At 46.2% G+C, this 19944-nt stretch overlaps 1 protein-coding gene across 1 annotated transcript in view; it reads right to left on the bottom strand.

Moving 5' to 3' along the window:
* Nucleotides 1-14946, bottom strand: part of LOC124552335 (homeobox even-skipped homolog protein 2-like) — a 39080-nt gene extending 24134 nt beyond the window's left edge. Inside the window, exons 1-3 of the mRNA XM_047126605.1 lie at nucleotides 14811-14946; nucleotides 14048-14438; nucleotides 13902-13952 (exon numbers count right to left, since the gene is read on the bottom strand). Coding sequence (XP_046982561.1) covers nucleotides 13902-13952; nucleotides 14048-14438; nucleotides 14811-14946 — 578 coding nt within the window. The remainder of the gene's footprint in view (nucleotides 1-13901; nucleotides 13953-14047; nucleotides 14439-14810) is intronic.
* Nucleotides 14947-19944: the final 4998 nt, after the last annotated feature.

Raw genomic sequence — 19944 nt, 5'->3', positions numbered from 1 at the left:
GTCCTAACACATCTGAAATGTAACGTCCACTGTTCAAAGTGCCGTCAATGCGAACAAGAGGTGGCCGAGACGTGTAACCAATGGCGCCCCATACCATCACGCCGGGTGATACGCCAGTATGGCGATGACGAATAGACGCTTCCAATGTGCGTTCACCACGATGTCGCCAAACATGAATGCGACCATCATGATGCTGTAAACAGAACCTGGATTCATCCGAAAAAATGACGTTTTGCCATTCGTGCACAAAGGTTCCATCGCAGGCGCTCCTGTCAGTGATGCAGCGTCAAGGGTAACCGCAGCCACGGTCTCCGAGCTGATAGTCCATGCTGCTGCAAACGTCGTCGAATTGTTCGTGCAGATGGTTGTTGTCTCTCAAACGTCCCCATCTGTTGACTCAGGGATCCGTTACAGCTATGCGGATAAGATGCTTGTCATCTCGACTGCTAGTGATACGAGGCCGTTGGGATCCAGCACGGCGTTCCGTATTACCCTCCTGAACCCACCGATTCCATATTCTCCTTACACGAGGCACCACAACAACGTTTCACCAGGCAACGCCGGTCAACTGCTGTTTGTGTATGAAAAATCGGTTGGAAACTTTCCTCATGTCAGCACGTTGTAGGTGTCGCCACCGGCGCCAACCTCGTGTGAATGCTCTGAAAAGCTAATCATGTGCATATCACAGCATCTTCTTCCTGTCGGTTTAATTTCGCGTCTGTAGCACGTCAACTTCGTGGTGTAGCAATTTTAATGGCCAGTAGTGTAGTCGATCACGTCCTCCTACAGCCTGAGTTGACGCTTTTTGGGGACACGCCAACAAACCGCGTGGCAGAGTATTCCCCTGCAGCATGTTCAGGTGGTCTCTGATTCCATGCCACGGCGTCAACCGGCTCGGATTGCAGCACGTGGCGGCGCTACTGCGTACAGTAACAGCGTATGTGAAGGTCTGTAAATCTAATCATTTGTGTAATGTCCCTAATAAATATCATTGCTATCACATGTCTCGGTCTCGATGGAGTGGAATTCGATAGTAGGAAAAAGAAGGAAAGGAAAAGTTGTAGGTGAATACGGACTGTGAGAAGGAATGAAGAGAAAGCCGCCTGGTAGAATTTTGCACAGTGCATAGTTTAATCATCGCTAACGGTTGAGGAATCATGAAAAAAGTTGTATACGTGGAAGAGACACGGAGACAGCCGAAGGCTTCAGTTTGGTTGTATAAGGGTAAGACAGAGGTTTCGGAACCAGGTTTCAAATTGTACGACTTTTCCAGGGGCAGATGTGGACTCTGTCACAATTTATTGGTTATGAACTCTGGAACAAAACTAAAGAAACTGCAAAAAGGTAGGAGTTGAAGCAGATTGGACCTGGAAAAACTGAAAGAACCAGAGGTTGTAGAGAGTTTCAGAGGGAGCATTAGGGAACGATTGATAAGAACAGGGGAAAGGAATACAGTAGAATAGGAATAATGGATACCTTTGAGAGATGCAATAGTGAAGGCAGCAGAGGATCAAGTAGATAAAACGACGCTGGCTAGTGGAAATCCTTGGGCAACACAAGAGATACTGAATTTAATTGATAAAAGGAGAAAATATAAAATGCAGTAGATGAAGAAAGCGAAAGGGAATACAAACGTCTAAGAAATGAGCTCGATAAGAAGCTAAGCTAAGCTCAGCAGGAATGACTAAAGGACAAATGTAAGGATGTAGGGGTATATATCACTAGGGGTAAGATAGATGCAGCCTACAAAAAAATTAAAGACACCTTTCGAAAAAAGAGAGGTATCTGTATGAATATCAAGAGATCAGATGGAAACCCAGTCCTAAGCAGGGAAGGGAAAACAGAAAGGTGGAAGGAGTATATAAGGGACCTATACAAGGGATATGTACGTGAGGGCATTATTATGGAAATGGATGAGGACGTAGATGAAGAGGAGATAGGAGTTACGATAGAGCGTGAAGAATTTGTCACAGCATTGAAAGCCCTAAGTCGAAACAAGGCCCCGGAAAAAGACAACATTCCATTAGAACTAGTGACAGCCTTGGAAGAGCCAGCCGTGACAAAACACTTCGATCTGGGGAGCAAAATGTAGGAGACAGGTGAAATATCCTCAAACTCCAAGAAGAATATAATAATTCCAATCCCAAAGAAAAGCATGTGCTGACAGGTGTGAATATTACCGAATCATCAGTTTAAAAAGGCATGGTTGCAAAATACTAAAGCGAATTCTTTAGAGACGAACGGAAAAACTGGTAGAAGCCGACCTCGGGGAAGATCAGTTTGGATTGCGGAGAAATGTTGCAACACGCGAGGCAATACTGGTCCTCCGACTTCTCATAGAAGATTCGTTAAGGAAAGGCAAACCTACGTTTATAGCATTTGTGGGCCTACCTTTAGACAATCTTGATTGGAATATTATCTTTCCGATTCAGAACATAGCAGAAGTAAATTACAGGGAGCGAAAGGCTGTTTACAACTGTTCACTGAAAACCAGATGGCAGTTGTAAGAGTCGATGGATATGAAAGGGTTCGGAAGGGAGTGAGAGAGGTTCGTAGCCTACCCCCGATGTTGTTCAATCTGTATATTGAGCCAACAGTGAAAGAATTGTCAGAGCCAGCAAAGGACTCTGAAGAGTAGTTTAACGGAGTTGACAGTGTCTTGAAACAAGGATGTAAATAAACAGAACAGAGCAAGACAAGGATAATGGAATGTAGTCGAATTAAATCAGATGATGCTGAGAGGAAACTGGATTAGGAAATAGATGAGTTTTACTATTTGATCTGCAAAATAATTGAGGGTGGCCGAAGTAGAGAGGATATAAAACGTAGACTGGCAATGGCAAGAACGTTTGGAAGAAGATAAATTTGTTAATATCGAGTATAGATTTGAGTGTCAGAAAGTATTTTCTGATATTATTTGTATCGAATGCAGCCATGTACGGAAGTGAAACATGGGCGATAAACAGTTTCGATAAAAAAGACAATAAAAGCTTTTGAAATGTGCTACAGAAGAATGCTGAAAATTATATGGTTAGCTCTCGAAACTAATGAGAAGTTATTGAACAGAGTTAGGGAGAAGCGAAATTTGTGGCACAACCTGACTAGAAGAAGGGATCGGTTGGTAGGACGCATTCTAAGACATCAAGGGATCACCAATTTAGTACTAGAGAGAAACTTGAGGGGAAAAATCGTAGAGGGAGACCAAGAGACGAATACAGTAAGCAGATTCAGAAGGATGTAGGTTGCAGTAGTTACTCGGAGATGAAGAGGCTTCCACAGGATGGTGTAGCATGGAGAGCTGCATCAAATCAGTCTTTGGACAATACCACGACAACAGCAGCAACAACAATTACAGAAAAGATTTCCGCGAAAGATATTAGTGGAATTTTATTACAATAAGAGGTGGATTGGTGTGCACTGGTAAAGCGGAGTATAATTAGAGCAAGGTGTATGTGTGTGTGGGAGAGGGGGGAGTAGGAGGGGGAGGATGGTCACGTGAGCCATCTGGACAGGAAGCGGCTATCTGCGCTCAACTGTCACACAATGGAGCGGACGTGTCGGCCGGCGGTGCAGACTGCACACATAGACGTCAGCGCTGACCGCCGCGGTATGTGGGCATGGAAGGGGTGGAGGGGGGGGGGGGGGGGTTGAGAAGGTGACAGGGGACCAGGCACGCAACGTCGGCAAGTGGACGGCAGACGTCACGCGACCAGTGTCCTGTAATTTGCGCAAAGCGGATTTTTCACCCAGAGGAGAGGTCGACTGATTCCCCCACCCGCACGCTCCCCACCGTACGTCCGTACGCTGTAACTTGCCCGTCAAGTAGGAGGAGGATGGATGTTACATGGTGTACTGACGCAGAGCGTTGCAGATTCTCGAAAAAGGAACTGTAATGTCAAAATGTTTACGAACGAAAGAGGATATAATTCTTTCTTAAATTTTCTGTCTGATGTAATTACTTCAGAAACTGCAAAGGAAAACATAAAAAACAAATTACGAGCACACAATTTAAAAATAAGTTCTCTTCTGAGGAACATACTTTAAAAATAAATATACAGTAGTGGAAATCTGTACATTTGCAGGAAAATTAATACTGGTTCAAATGGCTCTGAGCACTATGGGACTTAACATCTATGGTCATCAGTCCCCTAGAACTTAGAACTACTTAAACCTAACTAACCTAAGGACATCACACACATCCATGCCCGAGGCGGGATTCGAACCTGCGACCGTAGCAGTCACGCGGCTCCGGACTGAGCGCCTAGAACCGCTAGACCACCGCGGCCGGCAAAATTAATACTGTCAGCTACATAGTTGTATATATACACTACTGGCCATTAAAATTCCTACACCACGAAGATGACCTGCTACAGACGCGAAATTTAACCGACAGGAAGAAGATGCTGTGATACGCAAATTATTAGCTTTTCAGAGCATTCACACAAGGTTGGCGCCGGTGGTGACACCTACAACGAGCTGACACGAGGAAAGTTTCCAACCGATTTCTCATACACAAACAGCAGTTGACCGGCGTTGCCTGGTGAAACGTCGTTGTGATGCCTCGTGTAAGGAGGAGAATTGCGTGCCATCACGTTTCCGAATTTGATAAAGGACGGATTGTAACCTATCGCGATTGCCGTTTATCGCATCACGACATTGCTGCTCTTCGCGTTGGTCGAGAGCCAATGACTGTTAGCAGAATATGGAATCGGTGGGTCAGGAAGGTAATACGGAACGCCGTGCTGGATCCCAACGGCCTCGTGTCACTAGCAGTCGAGATGACAGGCATCTTATACGCATGGCTGTAACGGATCGTGCAGCCACGTCTCGATCCCTGAGTCAACAGATGGGGACGTTTGCAAGACAACAACCATCTGCACGAACAGTTCGACGACGTTTTCAGCAGCATGGCCTATCAGCTCGGAGACCATGGCTGCCGTTACCCTTGACGCTGCATCACAGACGGGAGCGCCTGGGATGGTGTACTCAACGACGAACCTGGGATGAATCAAGGTTCTGTTTACAGGATCATGATGGTCGCATCCGTGTTTGGCGACATCGCGGTGAGCGCACATTGGAAGCGTGAATTCGTCATCGTCATACTGGCGTATCACGTCTCGGTCACATCTTGTTCGCATTGACGACACTTTGAACAGTGGACGTTAGATTTCAGATGTGTTACGACCCGTGGCTCTACCCTTCATTCGATCCCGGCGAAACGCTACATTTCAGCATGATAATGCACGACCGTATGTTGCAGGTCCTGTGCGGGCCTTTCTGGATACAGAAAATGTTCGACTGCTGCCCTGGCCAGTACATTCTCCAGATCTCTCACCAATTGAGAACGTCTGGTCTATGGTGGCTGAGCAACTGGCTCGTCACAGTACGCCAGTCACTACTATTGATGAACTGTGGAATCGTGTTGAAGCTGCATGGGCAGCTGAACCTGTACACGCCATCCTAGCTCTGCTTGACTCAATGCCCAGGCGTATCAAGGCTGTTATTACGGCCAGAGGTTGTTGTTCTGGGTAGTGATTTCTCAGGATCTATGCACCGAAATTGCGTGAAAATGTAATCACATGTCAGTAGTATAATATATTTGTCCAATGACTACCCGTTTACCATCTGCATTTTTTCTTGGTGTAGCAATTTTAATGTCCAGTAGTATATTTGGAGGTTTCCCACGACTTTTGTCGCCTCAGTATACTTGGAATCTGCGAAGCATTGTCGGGTTCGCTAATACTGTATACACGGCGTCCCTCATTACTATCCTGCCATTGTATAAGGACTGTAGGACGAGACAGTGCGGAAGCGAGTGATGAGGCGAGAACACCAAGCGGTAGCGGCTGTCGGCGCCGTGTCAGAGACGGGTGTGGGCATAACGAGATTTCCCGGGGGAAGCCCCAGGTGTCCTGCCGACAAAGCCCCACGTGTTCTCTGCCCGCTCCCCTTGACCCAGTACCCAACTGCCCGTAATCTCCTCCGCCATCGGAAACTGCATCCTCACACAGGGCTTGAAAGCATCTCTGCACAAGGAGATGACAGACTTTTGTGACGTCATAACGCGGCGTTTCTCGTTGCGGGGCATCGCCAAAATTGAAAGCCAATATCACACACGTCTCTTTTGACTTCTTAGCGAGGACTGTGACCATTGAGATTCGAGATCGCTTTCTTCGTAACAAGCAGAGCTTAGGAGACGTCGTATTGGATTACGTCGCTTGCAGTTGCAGCTCATATCTGGTGGTTTTTATATTATAATTTACCTACTATGAATATAAGAGGCAGTCAAATGGAAAGGAAAGAGATGGAAAAAGGTTAGCCAAGTGCACGTTAACTCGCTTTCTGAGGGTTCTGTACAAACTTAGAGGCAGTTCTTCGATCCCGGTAATAGAGAATCTCGACAATTCTTGACTCTTATCGATACCGGTTTCTTGAGTTCCAAGCCTTTCGAGAACGTATTTTCGCGTGATATGATCATAAAATAACAATTTTCGGAGTTTTCCTTTATTTATATCATAAAACCTTGCTTCTAGCCAATGTTCATGATTCTTGGTCAATAGAAAATATCCTATAGTTTTCGATGAGTGAGTCTCCAACTATCAAAATACTGTATTTGGCACAAGCAACCTTATCTTTTATGTAAATCTACAGGCTTTCGTGGCCGTTGTCACTGAAGTTAAAATCTTCTGGGTTATTAGGCTGCGTCATGTTTCTTCTAAAATGTTCGGAAAACGGATGCACCTGATTACCTCCACAATGCAGGCGTCAATCAAGTGTCATGTGGCTGCGGCAAAGCGTATATAGGCGAAACGGTAAGAACTGTTAAAGGACGCTTTAAGGAACACGAACGGCACATGCGGCTAAAACAAAGTGCTAAATCGGCAGTAGCGGAACACCACGAGAACTGTGGCTCTGACATCGACTTTGATAACGTACGTGCACTGGCTAAAGAAACAAACATTTATAGAAAAATGGTCCGAGAAGCGGTAAAAATTTCCAAGAATGAATTTCAATAGAGAGGACGGCTATAGTCTTCCGGCATCGTGGCTCCCCGCCATCAAGGAAGTAAATATGCAGTCGCGGTGTGTGAGCGGCATAAACAACGCGCTGCAGGTCACCTCGGTGGAGAATAATATTTTGGGTAAGCATTGCCCCCCCCCCCCCCCCCCCCTCTTGCTCTGTCCGTTTCGAATCTAGCCACTGACTACGACCAACCAATAGCGATAGCAGGCATTTTAACCAATAACCCTTCTACAGCTGAAGTGTGGAATAGTGCCTTTCTATCCAATGACGATGGACCGCCAATGGTATACACAGGAGATGAGCTACCAACGCCCCTTCTTCTGCATCAGAGAGGGAATATTAGCCCATTACTATGGCCCACCAATGGTAGCTATATGAATTTTAACCAATACTATCACTTCTCCAGCACGAACGCCAGAAAACTCCCCCTTTGTAAGTGGACGCGACACTCTTCTCTGACAGTGCTTTAGCAGTAGTGGACACCAAAACATCCTGAGGAAGATCCCAGCAGAGGGGTCGAAACGTCGAACATTTTAGAAGAAACATGGCGCGGCCTAATAACCCAGAAGATTTTAACTTCAACCTTATCTTTTGACTGCCTTGACTTACATGCTTCTATTTGCACACGAGCAAGGGATCGTAGACCTTAGTGTGTGACATAAGTTTGAGTTGGATACGTCTACGTGTTCCTGAGAAAAAGGGGTCTGTACAGACGGACAGAAAGATTGACGAATTGTTGTTGTTGTTGTTGTTGTTGTGGTCTTCAGTCCTGAGACTGGTTTGATGCAGCTCTCCATGCTACTCTATCCTGTGCAAGCTTTTTCATCTCCCAGTACCTACTGCAACCTACATCCTTCTGAATCTGCTTAGTGTATTCATCTCTTGGTCTCCCTCTACGATTTTTACCCTCCACGCTGCCCTCCAATACTAAATTGGTGATCCCTTGATGCCTCAGAACATGTCCTACCAACCGATCCCTTCTTCTGGTCAAGTTGTGCCACAAACTTCTCTTCTCCCCAATCCTATTCAATACTTCCTCATTAGTTATGTGATCTACCCATCTAATCTTCAGCATTCTTCTGTAGCACCACATTTCGAAAGCTTCTATTCTCTTCTTGTCCAAACTATTTATCGTCCATGTTTCACTTCCATACATGGCTACACTCCATACGAATACTTTCAGAAATGACTTCCTGACCCTTAAATCAATACTGGATGTTAACAAATTTCTCTTCTTCAGAAACGCTTTCCTTGCCATTGCCAGCCTACATTTTATATCCTCTCTACTTCGACCATCATCAGTTATTTTGCTCCCCAAATAGCAAAACTCCTTTACTACTTTAAGTGCCTCATTTCCTAATCTAATTCCCTCAGCATCACCCGACTTAATTAGACTACATTCCATTATCCTTGTTTTGCTTTTGTTGATGTTCATCTTATATCCTCCTTTCAAGACACTGTCCATTCCATTCAACTGCTCTTCCACGTCCTTTGCTGTCTCTGACAGAATTACAATGTCATCGGCGAACCTCAAAGTTTTTATTTCTTCTCCATGAATTTTAATACCTACTCCGAATTTTTCTTTTGTTTCCTTTACTGCTTGCTCAATATACAGATTGAACAACATCGGGGAGAGGCTACATCCCTGTCTTACTCCCTTCCCAACCACTGCTTCCCTTTCATGTCCCTCGACTCTTATAACTGCCATCTGGTTTCTGTACAAATTGTAAATAGCCTTTCGCTCCCTGTATTTTACCCCTGCCACCTTTAGAATTTTAAAGAGAGTATTCCAGTCAACATTGTCAAAAGCTTTCTCTAAGTCTACAAATGCTAGAAACGTAGGTTTGCCTTTCCTTAATCTTTCTTCTAAGATAAGTCGTAAGGTCAGTATTGCCTCACGTGTTCCAGTGTTTCTACGGAATCCAAACTGATCTTCCCCGAGGTTGGCTTCTACTAGTTTTTCCATTCGTCTGTAAAGAATTCGTGTTAGTATTTTGCAGCTGTGACTTATTAAGCTGATAGTTCGGATTGACGAATAACAAATGAAAAAAATCGTTTGATATAATTACAAATTAACAATTTGCAGATTGTTTCCTTTACTTGTAACGTAAAAGCTCGCTTCTTGCCGAATAGGCTTTGATGAGTGAACTGTTGAGTATCAAAATATACCTTTGGACTGCATTGATCTAGAAATTCACATTTATTGCAGAGACGAGAGAGTTTAACCCTCAGTATGAGATATAAATTTCAACACGATACGTGTACCCGTTCTTGAGAAAAATGGTTCTTCACACTCGGACAGACAGTCGGACAACGATGCTTATAAGAGTTCGTTTTTGTCGACTGAGACACGGAATCCTAAAAAATAAGTAAACCATTTAATAGATGGTGCATGTCTTTACGGCGAAAAATGTTTGCGGTTGCCTACGGTACTATGATTGTACCCAGACGTGGGAAGCATATCGACAGTCACTATTATCTCTCTTCAGGGCTCCAAAAACATGGAAATCACAAGGGGGGGGGGTGGGGGGGGGGGAATGGCGACCATATGGACGATGTGTAATATCTTCCCAGGGAAAGTGCTGCAGCGTAGGCGAAACAACTTCAGCAACAAAAGTCACGTGCCCTTTTTTTATCTGCCCCTTATATGAATATCAATGCAATGCAAAACATTTACGTATTCAATCAAGGAAACGACTACATAGAAGGCAATAGACGAATTCAGTCAGCTATAATTTGTTAATTCGCTAACACAAGTGGTGGTTTAGATTAAGAGAAACCTGAAGACTCGGGACCCTACTAGGCATGGCTAAAAGAACTGTTTCTTAAAGATACCTACAAAAATAATAACGGCTACAGCAAACTCACGATTATCTGGAGCGTGCGCTTTATCTGCCCGTAGTCGGGTGATCTTTTAAAACATGAAGTACGAAGAATTGTGTTGATCAGAACGAATACTTACATTTGGAATGCAGGCTACGTCTTCAATTACGTGTTGTGTGTCTGCTAATTCTCTTTCACTCTACAGTTTTACCCCCTGCAGCTCCCTCTAGTACTGTGGACGTTATACTTTGATGTCTTAACATATGCCCCAATATCCTACCCTTTCTCTTGTCTGTGTTTTCCATATGTTCCTTTCTTCGATGATACTGTAGAGAACCTCATTTCTTACCTTATCAGTCTACCTAATTTTCAATATTCTTCTGTAGCACCAAATCTCAAATTCTTCGATTCTCTTCTGTTCCGGTTTTCACACAGTCCATGATTTTCTGCCATGTAATGCACATTCTCATAAACGCCGTCTTTAAATTAATGTGTATGTTTGCTTCTCATTACTTACGTCATTCTTCAGTTTATTCTCAATTCATATTCTGTGCTCATTAGCCCGTTCATTCCATTCAGCCTATCCTGTAATTCTTTTTCACCATCAGAGAGTACTGCAATGTCATCTTATCATCGATATCCTTTCACCATGAATTTTAATCCCCCTCTTGAGCCTAACCTTTATTTCCATCACTGCGTCTTCGATTTATAGATTGGACAGTAGGGGCGAAAGACCACATCGCTGACTTACACCCTTTTTAAGCCGACCTTCCATTGTTATTGCCCCCTCTTTGTTCTTGTTGTGGTCAATAGCGAAGTCCATGAACCGCGACTTTAGCAGGTAATTGACGCGGAAATAATACACCAATTACGATTGGTAGGGGATGAGAGTGAAGACGTGACTCTCGCACACAGAGCCACTTTATAGGTTCACACGATGTTAGAGTAAGGAGGACAAACATCACTTAAAACGGCCGGGCTACTGGGCCGTGGTCGATGTATAAATAGCCGGAAGTTTGAGTGATACAAGTACCATTAGTGAACGCTTACATTGTATTAAGAAGGTTCAAATGGCTCTGAGCACTATGGGACTTAACATCTGTGGTCATCAGTCCCCTAGAACTTAGAACTGCTTAAACCTAACTAACCTAAGGATTCGAACCTGCGACCGTAGCAGTCGCGCGGTTCGGGACTGAGCACCTACAACCGCTAGACCACCGCGTATTAAGAAGGACCAAATTCGTTTGGCGGTACCAGTGTTTTCACTCTCCAGAAACTGAGGAACGTCGGGGGAAAATAAATTTGATGACAATCAAGAAACAAAAAATGACTGACTATTTCGAGAAACAGAAATTTAAGGAAGTGATACGAAGTATAGAGTTATTACACTTACAGTAAGAGTACGTTGTCTTTTTCCTGCAAGTGACGTATAAGTAATGCTGTAGGCCTACAAATGTGACAAGTAGCATGTTTTTTAAATGCAGTGAACAACAGTTTTCAGTAAAAACACGTTTATTGAAGATTATCTGTGTTTTTCGGTTATTTGTGCAGCCTCGAGGCCACCTTAGGCCGAATGCTAGGGAGCTTGATAGATGTATCTTTTTGGCGCGTTTCAGACACCTACGTTCAAAAATGGTTCAAATGGCTCTGAGCACTATGGGACTTAACATCTAAGGTCATCAGTCCCCTAGAACTTAGAACTACTTAAACCTAACTAATCTAAGGACATCACACACATCCATGTCCGAGGCAGGATTCGAACCTGCGACCGTAGCGGTGGCACGGTTCCAGACTGTAACGCCTAGAACCGCTCGGCCACCACTGGCCGGCCAGCTACGTATGACTTCGTTTCAATCTACTTCTCTCTTCAGTTTCATTTAAATTCTCTTTTGCTGTATTTTTCAGCAACCTTTTTTACGTTCTTTGGTCCATGGCTTTTTCTTGTTGTGTTACAGCTGGAATATAATTTTTCATAAGAGGGGCGTTCAATAAGTAAAGAAATACATTTTCTTGCGAAAGCAGGTTAGTTCTGTTCATGTTTCCCATACATCATATTATTCCCCACTCTTTTGGCTACAAAACTCTTTTTTTTTCTTCTACATAATCGCCATTCAATGCAACAGCGTTACGAGATCTTACTGGGAGGTCTTCTACGCCCGCATGCTGTTTATTATTTCAAAAGTAATGGCCACAACTGTTAGTAAATTTATCCCTCTGTGAGAGAAGACAGTTCGTATAAATGCGTAGGCTTCCGCAGCCAAAGTCAGTCGACATAAAAGTTTTTTAGGTGAAATTTTTACTCTACAGCGGAGTGTGCGCTGATATGAAACTTCCTGGCAGATTAAAACTGTGTGCCAGACCGAGGCTCGAACTCGGAACCTTTGCCTTTCGCGGGCAACTGCTCTACCAACTTTTTTTAAAATCTCATTTTGTTCGTTCTCGTTCGTTGTATCTGCTCGGGGCGGACGTCGCGAGACACCCATTTGAGTTCGCCGTTGTTCCATTAACTCAGTTTCTTTATTACAGATGGCAGCTAACCCTCTGAGCGAACACGCTGAGTTAGCGTGCCGGCGTCCTGCGAACCATGCAGAACTAGCAGTCCTGGAAGAAAGGAGAGCTTCTGGAAAGTTTGGAAGATAGGAGACGAGGTACTGGTAGAAGTAAAGCTGTGAGAACGGGCCGTGAGTCGTATCACTAGCAGTCGAGATAACAGGCCTCTTATCCGCACGGCTGTGACGGATCGTGCAGCCACGTCTCGATCCCTGAGTCAACAGACGGGGACGTTTGCAAGACATCAACCATCTGCACCAACAGTTGGACGACGTTTGCAGCAGCATGGATTATCAGCTCGGAGACCATGGCTGCGGTTATACCTGACGCTGCATCACAGACAGGAGCGCCTGCGATGGTGTACTCCACGACGAAACCTGGGTGCACGAATGGCAAAACGTCATTTTTTCGGATGAATCCAGGTTCTGTTTACAGCATCATGATGGTCGCATCCGTGTTTGGCAACATCGCGGTGAACGCACATTGGAAGCGTGTATTCGTCATCACCATACTGGCGTATAACCCGCGTGGCCGGCCGCGGTGGTCTAGCGGTTCTAGGCGCGCAGTCCGGAACCGCGCGACTGCTACGGTCGCAGGTTCGAATCCTGCCTCGGGCATGGATGTGTGTGATGTCCTCAGGTTAGTTAGGTTTAAGTAGTTCTAAGTTCTAGGGGAGTGATGACCACAGATGTTACGTCCCATAGTGCTCAGAGCCATTTGAACCATTTTATAACCCGCGTGATGGTGTGGGGTGCCATTGGTTATGCGTCTCGGTCACCTCTTTTCGCATTGACGGCACTTTCAACAGTGGACGTTATATTTCAGATGTGTTCGACCTGTAGCCAACCTTTCATTCGATCCCTGTGAAACCCTACATTTCAGGATAATGCACGACCGCATGTTGCAGGTCCTGTTCGTCTGGTCAGTGGTGGCCAAGCAACTGGCTCGTCACAATACCCCAGTCACTACTCTTGATGAACTGTAGTATCGTGTTGAAACTGCATGGGCAGCTGTACCTGTACACGCCATCCAAGCTCTGTTTGGCACAATGCCCAGACGTATCAAGGCCGTTATTACGGCCAGAGGTGGTTGTTCTGGGTACTGATTTCTCAGGATCTATGCAACCAAATTGCGTGAAAATGTAATCACATATCAGTTCTAGTATAATATATTTGTCCAATGAATACCCATTTATCATCTGCATTTCTTCTTGGTGTAGCAATTTTAATGGCCAATAGTGTGTGTCTTTTTGGTTGTGTGTTGGTGAATCTAACAAATTTGAAAAACAAAAGACTACCAGACTTGTCTTGTGCTCAATAGGAATGCCAATTCCCCCTGCCGGTGGTTCAAGTCCTCCCTTGGGCTGGGGTTAGTTTAGGTTAAGTAGTGTGTAAGCCTAGTGCCCGATGATCTCAGCAGTTTGGTCCCAAAGGAATTGACCACTACCACTAGGAATGCCAGTACACTTCAGCTCCACAATGTCGTTCTGCACAACTGCCACCCACCTGTTGTGCTGGTTGAGCGTCACCTTCTCCATACACTGGCGCGCGCCGGTTCTGTAACCGGATAATGGCCAGCCTCCCAATACCAATGTTTGGAATGGAATGGAAGGTTAGTGAGGAGCTGAACTGCTGGAGGGTGAACCACCCACCTGTAGTGCTGGTCGAGCGTCACCCTCTCGATACACTTGTGTCTGGCGCGCCGGTTCTGGAACCGGATCATGGCCAGCCTCCCAATACCAACGTTGGGAATGGAATGGCGTGGAGGATTAGAGAGGAGCTGAGCTGCTGGAGGGTGAGCCACCCACCTGTAATGCTGGTCGAGCTGCGCCTTCTCGATGCGCTTGTCCTTGGCGCGCCGGTTCTGGAACCAGATCTTGACCTGCGTCTCGGACAGCGCGAGCGCCTCGGCCAGCTCGAAGCGGCGGCCCCTGGAGACGTACTCGGAGCGCGCGTACTCCAGCTCTAGCCGGAGGGTCTGCTCCGAGCTGAACGTCGTCCTCTGGCGTCGGGGACGGCCCTCCTTCCGTCTCCGGCGGGCCACTGTACGACAGACAAAGAGGACACTCTCACCGCCCAGTATTGTAAGAAAGGCACAAGCTTTGGTTAAAATGAACGTGGTGCTCCGTAGGACGTGTTCAGCGTATGAGCACATCCGCTCGAGAGTATAGTGAGGAAGAGGGATTCACAGAAAAGTAGTGTGATGGAGTGTTGGATTTCTGGGTCTGCCTTAGGTGGATGTGGGTGCAGCAGAAAAGGGCGTACAAATGCCGATTGTTGTTAATTTCTGTCATACAGTCTTCTTGGCCACAGAGGTTGATTTCTGAGACCTCGCCGAGTGCGCCAAATACGCTGCCACAGCTGCTTCTCCTGCTGCAGTGTCCTCGCATTGCCGTCCCTGCAAACAGTGCCTACTGGGTGCCCTTGATGGTGTGTCAGCCCCCACGGATATCTCGTAGCCCGTAGCAGGCCAGGCTACGACGAGTGCTGTTGTCCCAGATAGGCAGCCTATGCGCCACACCAGAGGATGGATGGCTACGACTGGTTGCATTAGGCCCCAGTGATGCTGGGCTTTTGGGACTTCAGTTTGAGCCCTGGAGCATGGGAATGTGGCTGGAAGCTGGCGAGTAGACCCATGGTGACGGCAGAGCGTGTGGCTACCAAGAGACTGGGCAGTCGGTTGCAGCCGAGGGTTCGAGGCCCAGTGACAGTGGTGGCAGCCGGACGTCATTGTCTTCACAGTAGCGTCCGACATGTGCTGGACCTAATAACATAGCCCGGATGTCACAAGATAACTGGTTGGCCCCTGTGGGTATGAATACTCCTGGCTGGGGGATGATCGTGGGAAAGAAGTAGCACTGCCGTGTTCTTCAGTCACGCAGAAGCTTCTCAAAGGGTGGTCATCGTCTGAGGTCACGGTCGTTGCTTTGCGGAAGCAGGATCGAACAGGCAAGCCAGGTTGCTGCTGCTAGGGCACCGTGTCGGTATGGGTCACTGACTCAGCACTTCATGTCCGGAACACGATGCTGCAAGGCTGCACGTGGTCTCCTTTACAGGGGAACCATGCTTTCCTAAAATCCTCCCAATAAACCTAAGTCAACCATTCGAAATCTCTACTACCTTCCTTACATGTTCGTTCCATTTGATAACTCTATGCAACGTCCCGCCTAGATATTTAATCGACATTACTACGTTAACCAGCGCACTACTAACACACTATTCGAACATTATCGAATTATTTTTCCTAGTCGTCTGCATTAATTTACATTTTTATATGCTTAGAGCTAGCTGCAATTCATTACACGGAATAAAATTTCTACCCAAGTCATCCTGTATCCTCCTACAGCCACCCAATCGCGGTACTTTCCCCGTACACCACAGAATTGTCACCCAGCAACCGCAGATTGCTGCTCATCCTGTCCCTCAGATCATTTACGTATACAGAGAACAGCAGCGGTCCTGTCACACTTCCCTGGGGCAGTCCTGATGATACCCTCGTCTCCGTTGAACACAGACCGCCCAGCACAACGTACTGGGTTGTATTACTTAAGTAGTCTTCCAGCCCCTCATATATTTGGGAACCTGTTCCATATGCTGACCTTCGTTAACAGTCCCCAGTGGGCCCCCGAGTCAAATGTTTTCTTGGAAATCTAGGAATATGGAAACTGGCGGGTATCCTTCGCAGAATATCGTGGAAGAAATGGGAAAACGGGTTTCGCACGAACGATGCTTCCTAAATCCGTGCACATTTGTGACAGAAGCTTTTCCGTCTCAAGGAATTTTGATATTCCAACTGTGACTGTGCTGAAGATATCTGTGCAGAAAACCGGTGCTAAAATTATTGGTGTGCAATTCTGTGTTTCTTACCCGTCTTATATATAGGAATCATCTGAGGATTCTCACCCACTTGAGCATTCGCACTGGGCGAGAAACTCGCGACAATGCAAGTTAAGTAAAAGGCCAAGGCTGCAGAATACTCTTTGTAAAACCGAACTGGGGTTTCATCCGGACCTGTAGAGTTGTTTGTTATTAGATCGTTCTATTGTTTCTCTACGCAACGATTGTCTATTACTACACTGAAGAGCCGAAGAAACTGGTACATCTGCCGAGTATCGTGAGTATCGTGTAGGGCCCTGTGAACACGCAGAAGTGCCGCAACACGACGTGGCATGGACTCGACCAATCTGTCAAGTAGTGATGGAGGGAACTGACACCAGGAACCCTGCAGAGATGTCCACAAATCCGTAACAGTACGGGGGGGGGGGGGGGGGGGGGGGGGTAGGTAGAGGGCCATGAATGGATGCATGGATGCATTCAATCAGACAGGACACTTGACACTTGCGTACGTGTCACCTATCAGAGTCGTATCTAGACTTATCAGGGGCCCCATATCATTCCAACTGCTCACGCTCCACACCATTACAGAGCCTCCACCAGCTTGAACAGCCCTTGCCCACATGCAGGGTCCATGGATTCATGAGGTTGACTCTATACCCGTACACGTCCATCCGCTCGATACAATTTGAAACGAGACTCGTGCGACCAAGCAACATGTTTCCAGTCATCAACAGTACAGTGTTGACGGGCCCAGGCGAAGCGTAAAGCTTTGTGTCGTGCAATCATCAAGGGTACACGAACGGGCCTTCGTCTCCGAAAGCCCATATCGATAATGTTTAGTTGAATGGCTCGCATGCTGACACTTGTTGATGGGCCAGCATTGAATTCTGCAGTAAATTGCGGAAGAGTTGCATTTCTGTCACGTTGAACGATTCTCTTCAGTCGTCGTTGGTCCCGTTCTTGTACGATGTTTTTCCGCCCGCACCGATGTCAGAGATTTAATGTTTTACCGGATTCCTGATATTCACAGTACACCTCGTGAAGTGGTCTTACGGGAAAATCGCCACTTCATCGCTGCCTCGGAGATGCTGCGACCCATCGCTCGTTCGTCGACTATAGCATCACGTTCAATGTTGATGACCTGCCATTTTTGTTTTATATAAGCGTTGTCGACCGCAGTGGGATATTTTGTCTGTTTTACGTATCTCTGTATTTGAATATGCATGCCTATATCAGTTTCTTTGACGCTTCAGTGTACGTCCTCAATACGGAGGTCTGTACGATGGTCAAAGGTCGTCTTCTCTTCCGTGGAGGGGCACAAGGTGACCAGCAACAACGCTCAATGAAGCAAGTGATACAGAGTGTATGCTGGGGTTAGAAGGGGATGGTGAAAGTAACCATCACGACATTTGTCTCGAGCAGGGAAATGTGATAGGACCGCTGTTATTCCTCTACGTGCATAAATGATTTGACGAACAAGGTGAGCAGCAGTCTGCGGCTGTTTCCTGACAACGCTGAGGGAGAGTACCGTTGTTCCGCGTGATGAATGGCAGCGACCTCTAATCGTAGATAAATGTAAGTTAATGCAGATAACTAGGAAAAATAATACGGTTATGTTCGATTAGAATATTGGTTGTGTGCTGCTTAACACAGTAATAGTAATTGAATGTCTAGGCGTGATATTGCAAGGTGATATGAAGCGGAACGACGGTAGTATGGAAAGCAAATGGGCGACTTCGGTTTCCTGGGAGAATTTTAGGGAAGTCTTGTTCATCTGTAACGGAGACCCCATATAGGCTACTTGTGGGACCCATTCTTGAGTACTGCTGCATTGTTTGGGATCGCCACCAGGTCGGATTGAGAAGAGACATCGAAGCGGTTCAGAGGTGGGCTGCTAGATTTTTTGCCAGTAGGTTCAGACAACACGGAGGTGTTAAGATGATGCTTCGGCAGCTCAAACTGGAATCGCTAGAGGGAACGCGACATTCATTTCGCGAAACATAGAAAATTTAGAGAACGAGTGCAGAATAATTCTACTGGCGCCAACGTACATTTCGCGTAAGGACTCCAAGGACAGTATAAGAAAAATTGGGTCTCGTATGGAATCATATAGACAGTCGTTTTTTCCACTGTCTGTTAGCGAGTGGAACAGGAAAGGAAATGAATGACTTGTAGTGGTACAGAGTACCCTCTACCGTCCACCATCATTGTGCCTTGCGGACCGCGTTCAAAAATGGTTCAAATGCCTCTGAGCACTATGCGACTTAACATCTGAGGTCATCAGTCCACTACTTAAACGTAACTAACCTAAGAACATCACACACATCCATGCCCGAGGCAGGATTCGAACCTGCGACCCTAGTGGTCGCTCGGTTCCAGACTGAAGCGCCTAGAACCGCTCGGCCACAAGGGCCGGCTGCGGAGCGTGTATGTAGATGCAGGAGCTGAGAAAACTACGGAAGCCAGTGATCGCCTTGGGTTCGCTAACGGCGCGTGTTAACGCATGCTGACAGCGCCACCGAGATTGGTAAGGCGAGATACTGCGCGCAGGCTGGGTTTCGTCCCGCCCTGCAATTCGACACGGAACAGCACCAGATGACGCTGCAGGGCAAGGGCTGAGTCACAGCGGACCTCAACGGAACCGAACCGAACCGAACCGAACGCCGTCGTCAAGTCAAAACGCCTCTGCTATCTGCTTCACTTCTCTCTCTGCATAAACAGCCTATGCACTGGTTTACGCGAACCGGAAACTCATCATGAGAACGAGATAATATTGTGATTGAACAGGCTGGTGAAGAGCTGCTTTAATCGCACAATGCACACTATACGAGGAGACTTCAAAAAGTAAGTTGGTCAGTGTCAATAAAATTTTTCCGGGTTTGTAACATCATTGCAGTCGGCCGGTGTGGCCGAGCGGTTCTAGGCGCTTCAGTCTGGAGCCGCACATCCGCTACGGTCGCAGGTTCGAATCCTGCCTCGGACATGGATGTGTGTGATGTCCTTAGGTTAGTTAGGTTTAAGTAGTTCTAAGTTCTAGGGGACTTATGACCACAGCAGTTGAATCCCATAGTGCTCAGAACCATTTGAACCATTTGAACGTCATTGCAAAATGTAAAACTACCCACGTGTTGGTCACTGTCGCAAGTTTACTGGTAAACAAAATCATCCTGAAGAAGGCCACTTGCAACAGTGACAGAAACGTCGATAGTTTTACATATGACAATGCGGTCACAAACCGGGAAAAATTTTATTTACTGTGACAATGGCCGCGGAAGCCCATGGTTATTTCTTTCTTTTTTTTTCAATGCGGTCGCAAACCCCGATAAATTTAATTGACGATGACAATGGCAGCGGAAGCCTACGTCTATAAGTTGCACAATTTTATCTTAGGCCAGGTAGTTTTACTGAATGATTCATTAATGCTGCCGTAACCAAGTATATAAATGAGGTATACTGACAACACTCTTACTCTATTATAAAGTTTGTTGTGAAGAATAAGCCATTATCTGGAAAAAATACACTACTGGCCATTAAAATTGCTACACCAAGAAGAAACGCAGATGATGCACGAGTATTCATTGGACAAATATATTATACTAGAACTGACTTGTGATTACATTTTCACGCAATTTGGGTACATAGATCCTGAGACCACAGTATCCAGAACAACCTCCTCTGGCCGTAATAACGGTCTTGATGCGCCTGGGCATTG

This window comes from Schistocerca americana, chromosome 10 (genome assembly GCF_021461395.2).
Source record: "Schistocerca americana isolate TAMUIC-IGC-003095 chromosome 10, iqSchAmer2.1, whole genome shotgun sequence".
NCBI lineage: Eukaryota > Metazoa > Arthropoda > Insecta > Orthoptera > Acrididae > Schistocerca > Schistocerca americana.
This window is presented reverse-complemented; position numbering and strand designations above follow the sequence as displayed.